Raw genomic sequence first — 20,018 nt, 5'->3', positions numbered from 1 at the left:
TATATGTGTGATTTCTAAGCAGCTTTGAGAACCCTAGGGATCAGAAGAGGTGTATGAATGTTTTATAATGTTATTGATAACTGCAGAGCAGACGCTTTTCTAGTAAGCCGCTGTGAGATAAGTTACTGGTAGCATCTGCAAAGATGTGTGTAAATTAGCTTAAAATAATTAATGCTGTGTTGGAAGAAAGCTTTTTTTAAGGCACATCTGTATTGGTGCATATAAGATTATTTCAGCCTGCCCTGAGAGTGTGTTATAGCACAAATTACCATAATTTATTAGGGGAAGAGCCATTTCTGTTAATCATATATTAATTATTCATAAAATCTGTATTAATGTTACCTTAATGGGAAGTGTTACCAGCTGGGTACTGGGCTTGGCACTCTATTCAAACACAGAAAAAGATAAGTAGTTTGACTTAAAGAGAAGATATAAAAATGACTTACAGGAGCATAAAAGCAGCAGGCGTGGGTCTATGAGTTAGCATAGAGCTGGCTAGGGCCGAGCAGTCCAGCCAGCTTGCTGCTTTGTGTTTTGGCTCCAGCGATGGTTTGTGCCCTAGTGAAATTCGAGTGGAATTGCTGAAGGATGTTCATTACCAGCCAGTCCTGTATACCTTGCACTAGTGCCTTTTGGCTCTTCAGCTAGCATGGGTCTGGTGAGATTAAGTAAAATCAAGAGACTCTTTCCCATTGCACTTTAAAAATAAATAAATAAATAATCTTCAATAATTTAAATTCAGGAGAAATTCTTCGTGTTTAGTGAGAGAAAAAAAAAAAAAGGATTTTGGCAACTTTTTAGTCTTGTCAGGAAGCTGTTGGGAACCATGTGGTATGTAAAAATGCTGTCCAAAGGATGCATTTCAGCCCGGAACGGATGTGAAAGTGTGTATATAGATATGTCTTATGTGGGCGGATGCAGCTTCCTTGATGCTCTACTCAGCTAAAGGAGGCTGTTAGGTTATGATGCAAGACTAGGAGGTACATTTTAGTGGAAGTTTAGCAAAACCAAGCACAGCATGAATTTGGGGGGATGAAAATCCAAGCACACAGGGCACTGGCTAATGCATGCAAATGTGTAAAGCCTGTAAAGTGCAACCAGTTTTATATGAACAGTAAAAACTTCATAGGATTCAGCTGAAATTGAATTGTTTAGATCAGCTATAGCCTTTTTATTAGGATAGCACAATGTGAACTTATAAACACATTTGTTTTACATGTTAAGATAAAAGACTGTTTATTGGTAAAAGATTTTTCTTTTTAAAGACAGTTACAACCTTTAATGTGTGATCTGTAAGTTATCATCTGATGAATTTTGGCCAAAACCACGGACGAGAGGCATTTGGAGTAGGAAGCCAACCCGTGAGAAGTGGGGAAAAAAAAATATAAATAAATAAAAACTTGCATAGCTCTCAGTGAGTCTAGGAAACCTAGGCCTGGTCTTGGAACAGCCCATAGAGCTGGGTGGTCTGAAGATGAACCCGTGTTAAAGGATCTTAGGTAATTATCGTCTTTTTCCTTGACGTTGATAGTACTTCCAAGTTTTGGGTGGTGGGCGACTCTGTAGCATGCAACCAATTGTCATGCCTAACCATGATTAATGCAGATCAGAAATGAGGTTATTCTGCAGTTTAGGTATTTTTTTTTCTTCAGATTTCATTTTCAAAGCAGTGTGGTATAGGAAAAGCGGTATATGGGAGCAATTTGTATCTGGAGAACTTACCAAATAATGTTATAAAAGAGGCTCTATTCTGCAGGAAGCAGTTAGCAGTGGTGCATGGGGCATCCCAGCACTGTTTTACACTTGCTTATGAAATGAATATCATAGTTCTGCAGAGCCTGGTAATGATAATACGTCAGCATTACAACAAATAGGTAGTACTGTTGTTTTGTTCTCTTCTAGTACATCAAATGTATTTCATTGCTTACACTGTAGTAGCAGATTGAAACCATCTGCCGTCTTGCCACTAGTCAGCCAGTCTAACAGAAAATCTCAGCTCATTTTCTTTGAGGCCGGCGCACTGTAAGGCATGTGTACCAGGACGATAATCCAGCTGCTGAATGTTGATACAAGTCCAGACCTATGCTCATGAGTCTTTCAAATGGAAACAGTACTCTTTGCCAAGGATTGGAACAGAGATAACCTGGGTTTGCTTTTTTCTCCTCCTTGCTCCCCCCATCCCCTATACAGCTCCATCCCCCATCACAGTGATAAGGAAGGACCGGACGTCCAGGAACAGCGTGTCTCTGTCTTGGCAGGAACCTGAGCATCCAAATGGGATCATCTTGGACTATGAGGTCAAATACTACGAAAAGGTGGGAAGAAACACTGACGGGGAGGTTCTTATGCTAGTAATGTAGTTATTAAATCTTGCTTAAGTCAAGGGTTCAGAGACACCCCTATTCACTCACTATCTGCCTCAGTAGTGATGAAACCCTTCTGTTTTTGGGAAGCAGAACATCATGAAAATATGAAATGAAACCATTAAGTAATGTTGTCTATGAACTTCATCCCTAAATGCATCAGAACAAATGTGGACTAATTCTGAAATGGTGCGATACTTTTTTTTTTTTGTCTTAAGTAAAATTTATTTACTGAGTTCTATTATGCTGTCAATATTCATAGAGTAATTTGTCAGCATCCGTGTGTTGGTGCTTTCACAAACCTCTGTTACACAAAGACAACGTGGAAAAGAAATGGACTATCCTTTCAGGGACAGCTTTGCACTGTGAAAGTTCCCACTTTTCATAAATAACTGAATTTCTCATAAATTATATGTAGATAACTGCAAACCAAAGAAAATCTGCCATTAAATATGTTCTGTACAAACATTTTTTTGTACTTACAGCTGTTTATTGCTACCTCATATATAGATTTGGATTTAGTAAAAAATTAAATGTTCATAACCAAATAGTTTTTTCTACATCTTGCAGGTAGAATTGAAAATACCATTAATTGTTGCAAAGATTGTGAAGAATGGTATTGGTCATTTGTAGATTGATCAGATAGGACTTCTGACTGAATATATTGCTACTGAAACTGGGAAAACTTTGAAAAAATGGCAGGAATAATGGTTTAATATAGTATTTACTAATGGTGTTCATATCTAGAAATCAGGCTTAGTTTTCATGCATACGTGGGAATTCTTGGTGCCAGTATCCACTTAGAAACTAGTGTTGAAAAGATTCCACAGCTATTCGGTTAGGCTTTAGAAAGTTTCTTCATGGAGCTTTCCAGTGGGACAATGGGGTGTTGATAGTCCACACCTGATTTTCAGCCAAAGAATGCGGAGTGGAAGTCTATATTCTTAAAAGATTTCTCCCAAATTAGCGTGCCATCTGATTTTGGGGTGTTTTGGTGGTGGTGAGGTTTTTTTGGTAAATTTCTAAACATATGTAGTATTACAGATAAAAGGATAAAAAGATCGCTTCTTAAACATCTTCACTCAGTCTCATCTTAGAGAGCAGTAGCCTGTAAACATTCACTTTGTGTTTTTTTTTTTTCTGTTAATTTCAATGGGAACAAGATTAAGCCCAGATCCTGGGCTTGAGGAGAAGTAAAAGAGCACCAGTTCATACATCAGATTGTCTTTAATTGTACAGTACACCCTCAGCAGTACAAACATGCAGGAACTTCCTTTTTTTTTTTTTTTTTTGAACAGGCCAGGTTATTTGCCTGTAGGCTTAACTTGAATTTCATCTGAGCCCTTGGCTGCTCTTGCTGCCCTTGGCTGGCCCCTTGTTTCCCAAGAGCTGCAGCAGCCCCATCTCAGCTCCTCCTCCAGCCTTTCCAAGTGGAAGTCCTGTACTGGGTGGCTCTCTCAAGTCTCGTGGGGCAAGGGATGTGACACTCAGGTGTGTTGCTTGCCCTGGCATAAGGTTGACCTGTTTGCTGTTAGCTGTCCTGAAGGGAAAGAATTTTCTCCTTGTGAGCATATAGTTCATTTTATTTGAACTATCACCAAGTTATATTTGTGTATCTGTGGGGTGTTTGTGGGTGTTTGGTTTTTTTTTTTTTTGGTGTTTTGATCATTCTGCACTGAAATTGGCTTGTTTTATTCAAGAAAATTGTCACCCTTCAGTACAAGGGTACGCACAGTTTAGGCATGTGGCTGCTATTCCCGCTGTGTATATCCAGTCTTGTGGAGCAACTGCTTGTTGTAAGACAGCTTCATGAGACAACCAGCCTTATGAGGCTGATCATGCACATGTGTTTCTTCCCTTTGAAGTCTGTGATCAAGCGTTCATACGCACCAGACAGCTTTCTTAAACCAAAGAGCCAATTGCTTAACAATAGGAGCCAGACCATTCAGAGCCAAGGGGCTTTAAAAAAACAACCTTCCGACACCACTGCTTTTAATGTGTGGTCTGCAGCCCCTCTGGGAGTCAGAAGCCTATTCCTCAGGGTTTATGGAAGTTAACGAAGAAAAGCAAGTCTGTAGTCAGGAGGCTTTAATCCATTGCCCTCTTTAAGTCTGCAAATCAGAAAATGTTGAAAATTACTGCTATAGACAGGTTAAACTTACCTAGAGCTGGGCCAGCCGGTGCTGGGTGGTGACATTTCAGTCCTCCCTTGGGGAGATGTTGCTTTTCAGTCTGAGATCACTGAGCAGTCCCTTCCTCTCCTCTTCTGAAAAGAAGGCTTGCTTTTTAAAATGGCCCAGTCTTTTTGAAGTCATCTTGGTTGTGCTCATAGAAAAACACTGTTGTTAAGTGGCAGCTGCTAGGATATAAACCCTTCACAGTTAGCAGTCTGGGTATTTCTGCTGACAACTCGTACATGATTGCTGATAGATGATTTATGTTGAGCCATTGTTTTCCCTCCTGCTTGTTTTTACTCACAATACCTCTCATAAATTAAGATATACAGTATTAATAGATTATTACGAGTCAGCCCAATTCCATCATGCACTTTTGACCATGCAAATTTCTGTTTGACTTTGCTGGGTTGTTGATATATTTTGAAGAATAAGTGATATTTTGGGGTAAGTAAATGTTACTGATTTTCAGCATGTTACAATAAATAGCTTTGGATTGAAAAATAGGGCTTCCTGTATCTAAATGATTACATCTTTTAGTTTTTCTAATGCATTATTGGCATATAAAGTATGTGGAAAATACTTGTTTTCAGAAAATGTAACTAATCTCTTCCATTTTTATCACCAGTGATTTCACCTGTGTACCCAAGAAAGAATAGAGCTCTGTATGATGTTTCTAGAGAAATTAGGATTGCAGTTCTGGGAAACTATATTGGAGTGAACTTATAGGGTTTTATGCTTAACACTATGAACAGAGAATGACAGGTTTTTATACTCAGTGTTTGGAAGAGAATTGCATTTTCTGTAAAAACGTATACGGCCTGATTATGAGGTTATTTGACCAGTTACTATTTATTTAAAGCATTTAAAAGAAATAAATTCTTCTTTCAGGTATAAAAATGAATACCATATGAAACATCTACTCATCTTCTTTATGGAAAGGCATGATATTTTATGGTACGTTAGAGGTACAAAATGACACCCTAGTTTAGTCCGTCCATATATAATGCTGTGCTGGATTTTGAGAGTGTCAGCCAACAAAGTGCTCATATAACAGAAGTCAAATTTTCTTCTTACACAAGCAGATACTTTTTTTTTTTTCCTTTTGTCCTTGCTCACCTAATTAAGTTCTCTCAAAGGAGTGCTTTATCATGCAAAGACAAAATATCCCATGAAAATTATTAATTGCTTCATTTAAATATGTGGGTAATAATTGTGATAAATAAATCCCACAGTCTTTGTAAGGGTGAAGTTCTGTTCAAAACAATGAGTGAAATTTAATTGCAGTCTTACATTGCTAAACTGGATTTGCCTTTGCTATCATTGAAATCAAGGCTCAGTAGACTGGTTAAAGCAAACAAATAACTATATCCAGTTTGTGATCTTTCTGAGGCTGAAGAAGTAAATTAAATGCAAATGCACTTAGTTGCTTTTAAACTCTTATTGTTAGGGCTTTAAGGGCAGGCCATGTATACTCAGTGAGCTTTGTAGGAGCTGTCATATTGACAAACAGTTGTCGCCAGCAATGCGAGGAGGCAGTGCTGGAACCAAGGGTTCCTCCCAAAGATGTGCAGCCTGGGTTTGGCCTCTCCTGCGTACATGCTGCCAGCAGAGAAAATGTTCTTCCTCATGTAGTGTAAACACTCACTGTACTTATCTGAAAAGAACATACCATTCACTCTTGCTAGTGCTGCCACTATAAATGCTAAATGGATCCAAAAAATGTCTTTTGTGAAGCATAGTTTATAATTATAAAATTTCATTTGCATATGAGACACTAACAGTAGTGGGATTTGCTTCCCAGTAAAGATTGTGTCTCATAAACTATGTAGAAATGATCAAGAAGAATATGCGTTCTGCATCCAAGTTCAAATTTATCATCAAACAGAGTGTTTGATTAAAGTTCGGCTTGGCAAATAGTGACTCTCCTCTTTGTATATCCCTTCTGCATATGGCAGCTCTAGCACTGTATCTCTGAAGTTTTACTTCATCCTCAGGAAAGATAAACTTGGGCTTTTATGTGGTGTTTCAGTGATTTGATTACTATTAACATAAAAAATGACTTTCAAAATATGTGTGTAAAAAGCTTGCCATAAACTAAGATACCATGACATCCTCCATACCGTTGTTTTAAACATTTATTTTCCAAGTTCCATTGTGGATTATTAACAGACAAGGCCATGACTATATTTTCCTTTGCACATATGTATCTGCACAAGAGGGAAATGTTTGCATTTCATAAAAACAGCCTGAAGTGAGATCAAAATGAATGTCCAGTCACAGCATACACAAAAGATCTTATGTTTTAAAGACAAGATTATTATGTCTTTGAATGTAGGCAATGACTTTAATTTCAACTGAATGATGAGATAAGACTGTAAATTATAATACTAGGCCTTTGTTAGTTCAAAAATACATATTTTAGGCAAACCTGTTAGCTCTTTAGAATGTCTTCCTTATTTTCTCCCTGGAATCTATAACCAAAAACTTTTTCAGAGAAGTATCAGAAAACCACAAGAAAATCCGATGCTGATTTCCTTTTAATACTTAGGGTGCAAAGAAAACAGACCATGATAAACATTTTTATAGACAGTCTTTCAAGAATAGGTCCAGCTCATCCTATTTGAGGTTTTGATTCTGGATGGTAACTTTTAGACAGAAGCTTAGCATTTTTTTCTCTTTTTTTTTTTCCCCAGTGTGAATACTTATGCGCATAATGTTGGATATTATGTAAAAATTTTGGCAGTTTCCCTAACTATGGTACAAATGTCTCTGTTTCTCTCTCTGTCAAAGATTTCCAAGAATTAGTTAGACTTCTGTAGCACCAAAGAGGGGAATAATTTCTGATACCAAACTGCAAACTTAAAATAGTCCTAACTTGTTCTGGACAGTACTACAGAGCAAACAGGCTAAAACAGCTCCACTCACTTTGCTCACATACATAAAGGAGAGCTGGCTTTGACAATCTCAGAGTAAGTGGAGTGTTTTCCAACCTGCCTGGCCTCAGTACAGCATTGCCAAAGTTAAAAGCTAAGACAATACCATAAAACATAGCGGAAATTGAGTGAGATTCTTTGCGTTCAACATACATTAACCTAACTCACATTCTACTTTTCACCCAGGCAAAACTCAACAATCTGAGTGTATTTCAGAGTGTTCAAAGTAAATGGACAGCAGATGAAATCCCCACCACCTCTAAAATAAAGAAATTCCTTGTCACAAGCCTGAACAACTGAGATTCTCGTGGCTCCCCACGTGTGGCTACTATCCAAGTCTTTCTGAGGCACTTCCAGCTGCCATTTTCAGAAAGCCAAAAATGCTCTTTTGGTACAGAATGGCTTTAATAAAATAAGCAATACCTCAGGCCCCAAGTGCATGCTTAACTTTTTAGACTATGCGCTTAGAGGGGGACTGAGACATACTTTTGTCATAATTAGCTTTTTACACAGTATGAAAAGTATCCAAACTTACTAAGTTATGAAGTCCTCTATTTCTTATTTAATATAAAAAATGAGTATGTCAGAAATACGTGGCTATTTGTGAGGATATCGTCTGTACTGGATGCTCTCCTTGTTCTTCAGCAAAAAACCATATGGAGCAAACATGCGTGTCCTTCCTGGCTACTGAAGTCCTAGACGTGTTCAGGAACAAGTTCGGTGGGGTTTCGCCCAAATGAGGACTGACGCATCAGGCTCATAGTTTTTATGGCATAATAGTAAACTGGTTATATTAGCCTGTTCACAGAGCTCGGCTAAGGAGTCTGGGCAGACTGCTGTTCTGACTGTTACAAGGGTACACACTGTCTTGTAAAACACGAAGCAGTAAAAACTGAGTCCTGCAATAGCTCTGCAGGGCCCTAAAAGCTCTAAATTGGCCTGTTACAACTTCCAGTTGAGTGCAGTAGGCAAATCTGTTTTATGGTTTTTAAATAAAATTGTAATCTTCATTTTTCTTGTTGTATTACAGGGTATGGACAAAATGGTACAAAGCCATTTAATGAAATGTCTTATGCTCAGCATGTCTAGGATTTGATTTACAGTGCAAGGCCGTAGGAGCTCTAATGATTTAGATTTCTTGCTAATCAACAGATTTTTAGTTGATTGAAAATGAATGGCTGTGCAAGCATTTGTCAGGCTATAAATATTCAAAAAATATGCCGGTGCTCTCCGGGTGATTTGTAGTCGTTTTGTACCAAACACCTCTTGTTTCTGTTTCTTAGGGTGTGGTTGTAATCTGATAATTTCTTTTCCCAAAAGCAGGAGCAAGAGACAAGCTATACTATTCTGAGAGCTAAGGGCACCAACGTTACTATCAGCGGCCTCAAACCTGATACCACCTACGTCTTCCAAATTCGAGCCCGAACTGCAGCTGGATATGGGACAAACAGCCGCAAGTTTGAATTTGAAACCAGTCCAGATTGTATGTATTTGTTCAAATGGTTTAAATTGACTCCCTGGCCAGTTTCTGACTGATTTGAGTGGCTCTTTTCATTCCCTTTCTGGTTTAGTAAATGCACCTCATAACTATTTATGATGTGTCTTTCTGGGTAGCATTACTATATAACTTTATGTTTTATCATTAAAATTGAAATATGCTGTAAAGAATATACCACAAATGTCACAGGTGGTATTTTCCTCCATTCTGTACCCTACTGCAGCCTGATGCCAGAATCAATACCTTCCTAGGCTGCAACTCCCACTGAGGGAGGGCTCGGTATAATACCTATTCACAGTTTGTGGCCTGGACTCCATGGACTTTAAACCCTGTGCCCCAAGAGAATTAATATTATATTGGTCCATTACTCCAGTGGGTCAAGGTGTAATTCTCCACGTTTCTGTGCAGCTGATGTCTCCTCTGCAGCCTTCAGGTGAAACTAATGCGTTCAGTTAAGCAGCTGGTCCCAGAGCAGGGTGGTTTAACTCCCTTCTCTCTCTTGCTAGATTTACTTGCCTTTTTCTTTTCTCTAATGCCTAGATAGTAGCACTTGCTTACCTGATGACCTTATTGGTATTCTTCACAAGTTTTGTTGTTACATCAGAAAAATTTTTAATGGTGCTCTTCATCCTAATTGTTACATTCTCATCACTTCGTACTACATAGTAAATCAGACCTTCTCTTTGCTAGAAGGTGAAAGTGGCTTAATGCATCAAAAAGTCTGCCTTTGTTTAGCTAACCGGTTACCAATGTAGGCTGATGCTGCATAATTAAAGACTGTTTAATATTTGGAAGACAGGCAGAGTTGTATCTCCTGTTTAGAGTTGTAAGACAACTCAGGACTATAATTCTGATATGGACTCGTAAGGCTTTTTCATGTACTCATGATAAGGCTTGAGAACCCATGGTGTGAGAAATGCTCTGCTAAAATAAATTCTTAACTAAGAAGAGAAGCATGAGCCTATTGGTCTTGCACTTAACATCTACGTATTTTTGAGATATTTTAAGTATTTCATTTTCCCCTTATTCTTCCCCCACCTCAGCTTTCTGGAAATCAAATAATCAAATGAGGTCCTTGTTTATGGAAAAAAAAATTAACAATTACTTTTATGATTACATGCAGTATTGGCATAATGGATGAAACTCATGATAGGACAGAGTACAAGGAGAAGAAATCTGTTGTGATAAAAGATATCATAACTTGGAAGTTGATGAGCTTTTAAAGCAATTTTAAAATAGGAGTTTGAAAAGATAAAAGAAAAAGGGAGAAAAGGTAGAGTAGCTAACCAAAAATGTGGAAGGTGTCAGCAGACAGTGTTGCATGTATCTCAATAAAGAACATACAAATTATACAGATAAACACCAACTCACATAACTGAGTTAACTGCTGCCATGTCATAGTAACGCAAGTGCAGTTCTCCCCATGGGGACAGGTGTGATTCCAGGCAGTCACACAGACAAACTGCCCAATTTGTGGGGAACAGGAGGGCTATCTTTCACCTCACTGTGGACAGCTAACTTGAAGTGTTATGGTGAGGTGCCTAATTCTGCTTACTCGGAGAAGATAGATAGGTGTCTACTGAAGATGCTTCACCATACCAAAGATCTAAAGGTGTCCAGTCTATGGCAGCCTAGTGGGCCCAAACTCCAGGCTTAGGCACTGCAGAGAAGTATCCACTGTAAGGAGAAAAAAGCCCTTCTTTTCTTCTGTAGGCACTGATTAACCTAGTTAATCCTTGTATACATGGATAGAATCTGTACTTCAGTGATACTGTTAGGCTTAATCGTAATGCCTAATTCATTAAAGCACTTTCCATCACATGTAAGTGAGAGTAAGGTTGGTTATTATTGACTGGCTGGGATTTCTTACAGAGGAAAAATTCCTTATTTTCTGTAACAAAACAATGTGTGTGTCATGGTATGTATGTTTCTGTGTATATATGTATGTGTAAGAATCAGTTTAACAGCTGTTACTACAATCAGCAATAGTAAAAATCAGCAGTAGGAGCAACAACTCATGTAAATTTTCAAAGAAAATATTTCTTTCATTTTCTTCCCTTGTATTTATTTGTCTGATGAAAAATTACATAGCAGATTAAATATTTGGCGGGAAACCAAATGCTATATAGTGATGACTCAATCTGTCTGTTCCCTATATGATTGTCAGTTGTGGTGTAATTAATGTTTTGTGCGTGGGGGGGTTATTTATATATTTTTGTGTTAACTTTCCAGCATTCTCCATTTCCAGTGAGAATAGCCAGGTGGTAATGATTGCCATTTCAGCCGCAGTTGCCATCATTCTCCTCACGGTTGTAGTGTACGTCCTGATTGGGAGGTTAGTTTGTCCTCTGTTTTGCACATTTACTCCTTCCTGCATTTCCCGGTGGGGCCTTGATGAGCATGGCAAATCAGGCATCGTCAGGGGGAGCGTGGCGGGTTTGCACCTTCTCCTTTGTCTGCTGCCCCCGGAGCTCTGAGCACTGCTTTATGCTTGGTAATGAGCCCGCTAACGTTCGCAACCCCAATCATGCAGCAGTTGTTAAAAAATGCTATAAACACATTCTTAGGCAATTGTAAAATTAAACTGTAGGGGTCAAAAATCAACAAATCCTCTCATTAGCCAATTTCCTCAAATTCCCTGAGAACATAACATGCCTCTATAGGGTACGGAGAATGTAAATATCATTAAACTTTCAAACAGGCATTTAATTGTGGAGGAAAAACATTTTATTCTTTTTCCACCTGCAGTTAATGTATACAATTCTCTATATTCATTTTTTTTCCCTCTGTTGCTTCTAGATTCTGTGGATACAAGAAGTCTAAACATGGGGCTGATGAGAAAAGACTACATTTTGGGAATGGCCATTGTAAGTTACTGAAGCCTTCTAATGCTTCCAGATCTTTTGAATTCATCCCCTAGATAATTGTTGTTTTTCAATTTAAAGGGGGGGGGGGGGGGGGGGGAAGCCATAACTCACTTAAACCAAAGTGAAATTGGGAAGAGAATTATCTCTTCTCTTGTGGGTAAGCAGATTTTCCCCAAACAATCAGTCTTAGCCTCAGATTCATTCATTTGTTCAGGTTAGTAATGAGCAAAACATTGCAGTCTATGTTCAAACAAAGCATGTGGTTAGCAGTATGATATTGATTCTGCTGTGCATTACTGAAATGCAGAGTGTAACTTCAACTTCCTCCTTATCAACTGCATAACATCTAAGCAAAGACATTTTTTTCTTAAAGCTAAATATAAAATCAATGAAACGGGTCTTGATGACTGCTGAAGGGACCATGAAAACTGCTTGCTTAACAAAGATGACCTGATAATAAATTTAGTTGGGAATTATTCTAAGCATAGGCTGAAAAGTGATTTGGTGTAGCTTCTTAAATTAAGAATAACTACTAAACAAACATCCCACAAATTAATGGGATTTCTTAATCCAGCTTTCTTTATGATTGTGCTTTGTTCAAGACCTGATTTTCCACTTGCAAGAGTGCATATCTCTGTGCTGTCTGTGGGTCTCACCACAGCTAGGAAGAGAGCCTTTCTGCTGACTTATATTGTCTTTGAATCACAAAAAATGTAAATAGTTAATGCTCATCCTGAGGAATCTGGGTTACTCTTGAAACTTCTCCCAAACCCAAAGCATATCCATTTTTGATGTTTTCACACCAATTTTTACTGAGGCTAAATGTCCCTTCATTCCTGGGTCATTTGGCTGTGTCCTGTGAAAGGAACAGCGTGCAACAAGGTCCCATCCAGGAGGTGCTCGAGGGAGGAACTGATTTTCTGAGCCCAGGAGTGATTTGTGGTTACCAAGAAGAAGTCACTTGCTATGGCCGTAGTTGGAGGAAGAGGTCTTGCTGCAGTATGGCAGCTCCTCTCCATGCCTAGCTCTGCGAGGTGGATAAACCAGAAGTGCTTTTCCACAGCAGAGGAGTTGTGGATTGTGAAAGCGAGGTCATGATCAAAGCTCTGCCCATAACCTCTTCAAAATAGGAATAAATTAATTTTGGAGGAAAAGTTTAAGGGAGAGGAAGGTGATGGTTTAAAATTCCTGATTAGGAATGGGGGAAAATGCAGTGATTAAAAAAAACATGAATTTTGGATTTTTTTTCATCTTTGCAGAGAGCAGACAATGCCATTCATAAACACCAGGACTGGAAACTCCTTTTTTTCCACCCACAGAATTCTTGGTGTCTAATGAGCATGCCTTTAACAAGAAGCATCAGTTTGTCTTTAAAGCTGCTTCAGCTCCAGCCAAGAACCCTGCTATACTATGTAAACCACATTGAACTGTGTATTTCTATTATTTGTCATATTGTAAGTTTAATGTGGTTTATGCTTAAGCATTTTCCTTCCGTGCATATCCTTTTGCACATGACAGTGACTCTGTACCATCCTCAAGAAGACAGCCGTTGGTATCAGCATCCCAACCCCCCAAATATGCCTCCCCACCAAATATAATTGAATTAACATTTTAATAAGGGATTTACCAGCAGTAGTTGGAAATGAGAACTGCTTCCTAATCCCAGTGGCAGTGGAATAACTGTTCTCTGACTGTTCATATTATTTTAAGTTTGGAGCCCTTCCTTATCTCCAGAGAGCTGTATCCACAAACGTGTGCTCCTTCCCCTGCACTGTCAAGGGATACGCAAGCTATAGCCACAGGTTTGCCTTGTACGGCCCATCAACAGCTAACCAACTAGCCTGAAAAAAAAAAATCTGTACGGTTACATGTGGCCCATAGAATTAATGCTTCATCATCCAAATTTAATGAGGTTATAAAATAAAAGCAGCCAGTAAAAAAAGTGTCGAAGACAAATAACAGGTCAGAGTTTGCTCTCCTTACTCCCACACAATGGAAAGTTGCAATCACTATTCTTAAACATGTCAGTGCAGTTAAATTCCTGTGGATTAAATTCCTTTTAATTTGGCTTTAGATATTTATGTACTGTTTTCTGAGCAGCACCATGCTGATACACTGTGTAGTCAGAGCAGAGCTGATCATGAATCTGGTATTTCTGTTAGAAATTCTTGAAAATGATTTATTGATTTTGCAGACATTTATCTGTTAGGATTTGTGTGTATGCATGCATTTGGCTGTTGAAGCTTTATTATTCTGCTAAACTTGTCTTCCTCAAAGAACAAGAAAATAGCTCCTATGAACTAAAAATGGGTCAAGTAACTTCCCTGGCTGTCGTAAACTTTCAGCATCTCAAATACAGCAGCTGGTTTATTTCAGTCAGTTTATTCTGAATTACTTTAAAAAAGGCTCCAGCCATGAACTATTCCCTGCAGCCTTATTACAAATCCTATAATATTACTTCAAAGGAGCAAAAATGTGTTTCACCTCCTCAGATCCTCTCCCTTTGCCTTCTTTGGCTAGACCCTTTTTATTTTTTTGCTACCCTTAGGGCAATTCATGCTGGTAAAATGAAAATGTAAATTATTATGTTTGCACAGAATGAGCTGTAAAGTAGTACAGCTTAACACATGTGCATGTGTTTATTATCTGTTTTTCATGACAGAACCCAGTTACTATACAGGCTGCCCTTAATTATTGGTGTGAAGGGATTATTCTCCTTGCAGTCACCATCACCTGATCTTGGGAACCTCTGGGGTCAGCATTAAAAATCTGCAGCCAAAATCCCCACAGAGCAGAAGCTTTTAATTGTTGTTATTTTTATTGGGGGTATGAGGGAGCCGGTAACGTACATTCAGCATGGACGGAAAGGAGCATTTACAAGGTTTTTAACCAACAGCAATATACAGCCAATTACTTTTTGTTTTACTTGCAAGTAATTCTGTAATCATCAGACTCTTGAAGGAAACACACTCGGCATTTAATGCTGTGCACACGCAGCCCTTCTGTTAAGAGCGGGGTTCTTAGTTTGCCTTGTTTTTTGTGGCAATTAGCTTGGGAACTCGGTTTCATTATTTCTTTGTCAATTCTGAGGCCAATAAATCTCCATAAAATGGATTTTTTTTTCACATACACTTGGGATTGTGTGACAAAACAATGGCAAGCTATAACTAATGGTGGAAAGGTATTTTTTTCCCATCCGTCAAGCCATAGCAAATTGTGTTTAAGTATGCTAGCACTCAACAGTTGGGTGCAGGATAATCATGCCAAGCTGGAAAGGATATTACTAGGTGGGTTAAGGCTATGTTTGGAGGAGGAGTTAATATCTTTTACACAACCAACTGATTCAATTAGGAAAAGCCAGAATACGTGTCCAGCCAGGAGCTCAGGTTTTGTGGTAGAAGCAGCAAACATCAAGACAGATGTAATGGGTGTTTCACTATTTTTTAGAGAGAAACATCTTTGCATTCTAAAATGAATTCAGAGGCAAACACATGAGTTACCAGGTACGAGCACAAGCATGGGCTTGAACTGGGGTGGTGGAATGGTTTGCTTTCAGCATCTTTGTGGAGAGAAGGGTTGGGAATGATAATATGCTTCCGCTTCCAATCCTGCTGGAGGAGGAGTTGTGGACAGCTTGAAACTGCCTTTAAAATCATTCAGTCATTAGAACTAGTGCTTGCCTCTGGCAAACAGAGGAACCTCTGGCCAGGGGACTGTACAAGGGGACAAAATAATGGCATCGATGCTAGGGTGACTTAGCGCTAGATCCCAACTTTAATGCTAAGAACAACTGGATGCCATCCTTGTACAGCATTAGCATAGGGACTGGGGGGGCACGCATTTATTCATGTGTAGTTTTCTTTTTTTATGCATCTTGCTGGAGGAATCAGAAAGAAAAAGTGTGATTTCAAGTGCTCTCCGTAGTATATTCCTAAGAACTTTTCAGGTTGACTGTGGCATCACCCATTTAGTTTCATGTCTCATTGCAATTCTTTAAAAAAAAATACTATCAGGCAACATCTAAACAGAGCAAGCTGGGAGGGGCAGGTAGTATTTTAATATTTGAAAAGCAGTTAGATATGGCAAGTGCAGTGTTTTTCAAACTTCTGTGCAATAACTGCATCAGTGTCTTTGGTTTCACTCTATATTAAGATTTGTGGAGACTTATCAAAGGCTGTTTGATATGAATTAGCAGCATACCTTTTTCTGCTGTTGATTTGATTTCTGTTGTCTCATTTGCTTTCTCTAGAAGGATTAGTTAAGTCTAAGTAACATTTTCTCTCTGATTTTTTTTTTACACAGTAAAACTCCCAGGCCTGCGAACTTATGTAGATCCACATACATATGAGGATCCCAATCAAGCTGTGCATGAATTTGCCAAGGAACTAGATGCTTCCAATATATCCATTGATAAAGTTGTCGGAGCAGGTAATAAACATCAGATATATTGAACTGAAGATATCTTTTTACCGTGTGTACTGTTTTACATCATTGACTTTATACTTATGACTGGAAAGGAAATTTTCTCAGGTCTGCAACTTCCTAGATCATATTTATATCTGACTTCTGTACATATGAATAGTTAGTGGCACACACATCTACTTTTTTCCTAAAGAAAGCAGATAACTAGACCATTTTTCAAATGACACCACACAGCCCACTCTTGGACACAGTATGGTTAAGAGTGAAAAGAGACTTCAGCGTCACTTCTGTGCTTCTCTTTAAAATCTGTCAGCACAGAAAAAGATATCAACTGTGAAGATGCATTCTATGTTTTCCTTAAATGGAATGGTGACTATTATGCCTTGAGTGAAAGCACAAACTCATTTCATACCAGTCACCACACATCCATCACACTGCAGTGACCTTTGGCCATTAGATTGATTTTGATCACTGCTTTGGATTTGAATTATTGATTTAGCAGGAAAGGGTTGTCTGTCTGATAACCGATTGTCTGGGCCATGCAGACGCCGTAGACTGTTGGGTTTACTGAAAACAAACTGTTGAAATGAGCAGATTTTATAGCAGAGGAGCCAGATTACAGAAAGCCTCGTCACACCGAGTTATCCATGTTGCAATGCAGCATGGAGCTCTTGACAGGATGCGTGCTTGCTCCTTGAAGTGAAGTGGCAGATTGTTTCATTGAGCCAGATGATCATGAAGTGTTAGCTTTCCTGCTAAATTAAAGCATTTGAGAGAAATACTATTGATTTTTAATCCATTGAAAATTAGTAGTTCTTTTATTATTGATTTTTTTTTTTGCTTCTCTCTAAATTTACTGTTTGAATTAAAATCATGAGATGTGAAAGAGACAGACTCCTAGTGCACAGCAAAAGATTTTCATTTGGAAAAAAAAATGTAGAAGCAAGCTTCTGTGCTCAGTGCATCTCCTGAATAGCCCAGTAAAAGGAAACACTATTCACTCTCTCTTACTGCAGCTACTCAGCTGCTTGTAGGAACTTAAGTTGTTTTCTGCAAAGGTAGTTTTGTTTCTTGCTGGTTTTAATTTTGCCCCACAAGAGTGCACTGTTCTCCATCATCTTCAGTAAAGGCAGCAAAGCTCTGCTTACCACACAATAGAGAATGAGTATAGATAGAGAAGGGTGTTATTGAAAAGCTAAGTCCAAGAGCAGTATATTTCATTATGAGTCTTTAAGGAGTCTTCATTCACAAATGTACGCTTCCTAAACTTGTGTTGTACAGTGTATGAATGCAGAAAGCAAATCTCTAAGAATCAACAATATATCCTACTTTATAACTCATTTTTGGACATATTTTTAACTCCGAGTGCACATGAAAATGAGAGGTAAACCGAAGCTGGACAAATATGAGCTCTGAAAATGGAGGAATGGTTTTCTGAGAAGCTTCAAAAAAGCTGTCCTAAAAGTCCTAAATGTTCTAAAAGAGCCAGGTGATTTAAAAATAAGTCCCTATGCTCTACTCCAGTGACAGTGTTGATAGCTTCAACATCGAAACCTGCAGGTCCTCTGCATTGAAGCTGTGACTTAATATACATTACAAAGCTGTTTGTTTGGAGCCCATGGCTCAGATTCATGCAGCCTAAACTCTACATGTGGCATTACAGTTAGTGTTTCCTATTAACGGTCATTAAAGATAGGAATTGGAAGGGGAAGCACGGATGAAAAGTGGGTTATGCAGTGGTGGGATCTTCCAAAATGCATTTGTAGCATCACTTCGCGCTGACCTCATGTTCAGCACATGGTAGCTCATGCATTTGGAGCACTATTGAAGACACGTGAACAGCGGTGAGTTCCTCCTAGGCTGTTTCTGCAGGAGCACACCTTCCTTCCTCCCACAAAGCAGAAAGGCATTTCCTGTCTCTTACTTGAGTCAATGACGTACTTGATTGAAGGACTCTTTTCCTGCCTTCTCCTTTACAAATGAAAGTGTGAATGAAATTATAAAAAGATAGAGATTTGAGAGGAAGGGATTCATTTAACTGCATTCAAGTGTGACAGAAGTAATGAGATCTTCAAGCGAGAGAAGTAATTTTGGTATTATTTTTTTTTTTCCAAATAGTTTTTCACAGCCTTAGCCAGAACTCTCTGAGAGAACAGAGGGCAGCTTACATAGCTTTCAGAACATGCTCAAATGCAATAAGGAAATGCTCTTGTCCAAAAGAACCTCAAGAAAAACACAGGGGATTTTAGTTAGAGGCTAAGCATAATAAAATTGGGGTCTGGAGCCACGTTTTCAGGTTTTTCTTTACAATAATTCCTTCTTTTAAAAAAAGCTCATTTGTTTTTATGGATCCAGTTCAGCAAACCACTTAAAAACTTTAAATCCAGTTGGATCACAGGAGAATACTATGGAAAATGCTTTCTTGATTTGGAATTGACATAAGATTGTACTTCGCTGAACATTAGAGCATGCATGTGTTTTTCTTTCAAAGTTTAAACATACTTGTAGCGTGGCATCTTGTTGGTCTAAGTATTTCTAATATTTTGGGGCCAGCTGCGTTACCTTATCACGAGGGTTCACAGTGTCTCAGGTCATATGGTGTACTGCTGTAATATTTCTGAGGTTCACAAGGTTTGTGAACAGTCAGCTTAGCTGCCCCTCCAATTCTGAGGCAGTCCTGTGCACAGCAGTACCATCAGTATTTAAAACAAAGCTAAGTTAATGGAGCAGCCAATTTCACAGATTCATCTCTTCCTTGTCCCCTGGGTCTAAATGCATGGCAAATAGCATTTACTGATGCAGTAAGCAGCCCATTAAAAAAAAATAAATCTGGAGATCTTTATATCATAAGTAGCCCTCCTAATAATATCTATTTGTTTTCCACATATAAAGAGATTCATCAGTCTGCAGGACAGGCTATACAATGTTTATTGGCGTAGCATAATTAAAAATGAGTTCTTCAGAAGGGCTTTACGTAAAAAGCCATCAACGTCATCTCTTAAACTCAGTGCCAGTTTTTCCACCTTCCAACGTATACACAATGTATTATTCCCCCCAAACAATATCTGATGAGATACTGTTTCTTTATATACAGATGTCCCAAGTCCATTTATTTCTGGGACCTTATAGTAGCGATTTTCAGCAAAAAAATGTAGTATAAGTGCATATCACTATGGGTGTTGGCCAGACAAACTTATGTTGCATCCATATGGCCATGTATATGAAGGAACCAAACATATTTAGATTGTCTGCTGAGTTTCTTCCAGCTTACTCAGAGTAGTTTATGCTTCTCAAAATTTTGGCAACTAAGGTAATATTTACACGTTGATGAAGAATTATGGTTTTTTTTGTTGTTTTTTTTTTTTTTTCCCAAGAAAGTAAACTCATGTCATATTCCCAGACACCAGGGAGCTTCATTGCTACGAAGGGTCTGATTTTCAGTCTCCTGTAGCATCTACTGGCCTTGAGGCACTTGTGGAATCTGATTAATCACCCAAGCTCTAAATTGTGCAGCCATGGCTAAATGGGACCATGTTGATGGACATCAGCCATAACCTTTTCCTTCCCAAAAGCCAAACAAATACCAGATTTATGATTCCAGACTGAAATGAAGGATTGATTGCCCAGACTGCTTGCTGCAATCACAGATACACTCTTTATTGACAGTAACTGACCAACAGTTTTAAGAGGTTAGAGACTTACAGCTTGTTGTACCATTAAAGCATAGAGAAAAGGGAATACAAAGCTGAACATTACAA

At 38.6% G+C, this 20,018-nt stretch overlaps 1 protein-coding gene across 7 annotated transcripts in view; it reads left to right on the top strand.

The window, feature by feature from the left end:
* The window catches only part of EPHA3 (EPH receptor A3), a 217,827-nt gene that overhangs the window by 156,258 nt on the left and 41,551 nt on the right, over positions 1-20,018 (top strand). For 5 of the 7 annotated variants that reach the window (XM_080603571.1, XM_080603569.1, XM_080603573.1 and 2 more), the window contains 5 exons: positions 2,191-2,315; positions 8,794-8,956; positions 11,204-11,306; positions 11,771-11,838; positions 16,141-16,266. In XM_080603571.1, the coding sequence (XP_080459697.1) occupies positions 2,191-2,315; positions 8,794-8,956; positions 11,204-11,306; positions 11,771-11,838; positions 16,141-16,266 (585 nt within the window). The remainder of the gene's footprint in view (positions 1-2,190; positions 2,316-8,793; positions 8,957-11,203; positions 11,307-11,770; positions 11,839-16,140; positions 16,267-20,018) is intronic. The other 2 variants (XM_080603572.1, XM_080603570.1) reach the window with 1 other exon arrangement.

The sequence above is a fragment of the Anser brachyrhynchus genome (genome assembly GCF_964034855.1).
Source record: "Anser brachyrhynchus genome assembly, chromosome: 1".
Lineage (NCBI taxonomy): Eukaryota > Metazoa > Chordata > Aves > Anseriformes > Anatidae > Anser > Anser brachyrhynchus.
This window is presented reverse-complemented; position numbering and strand designations above follow the sequence as displayed.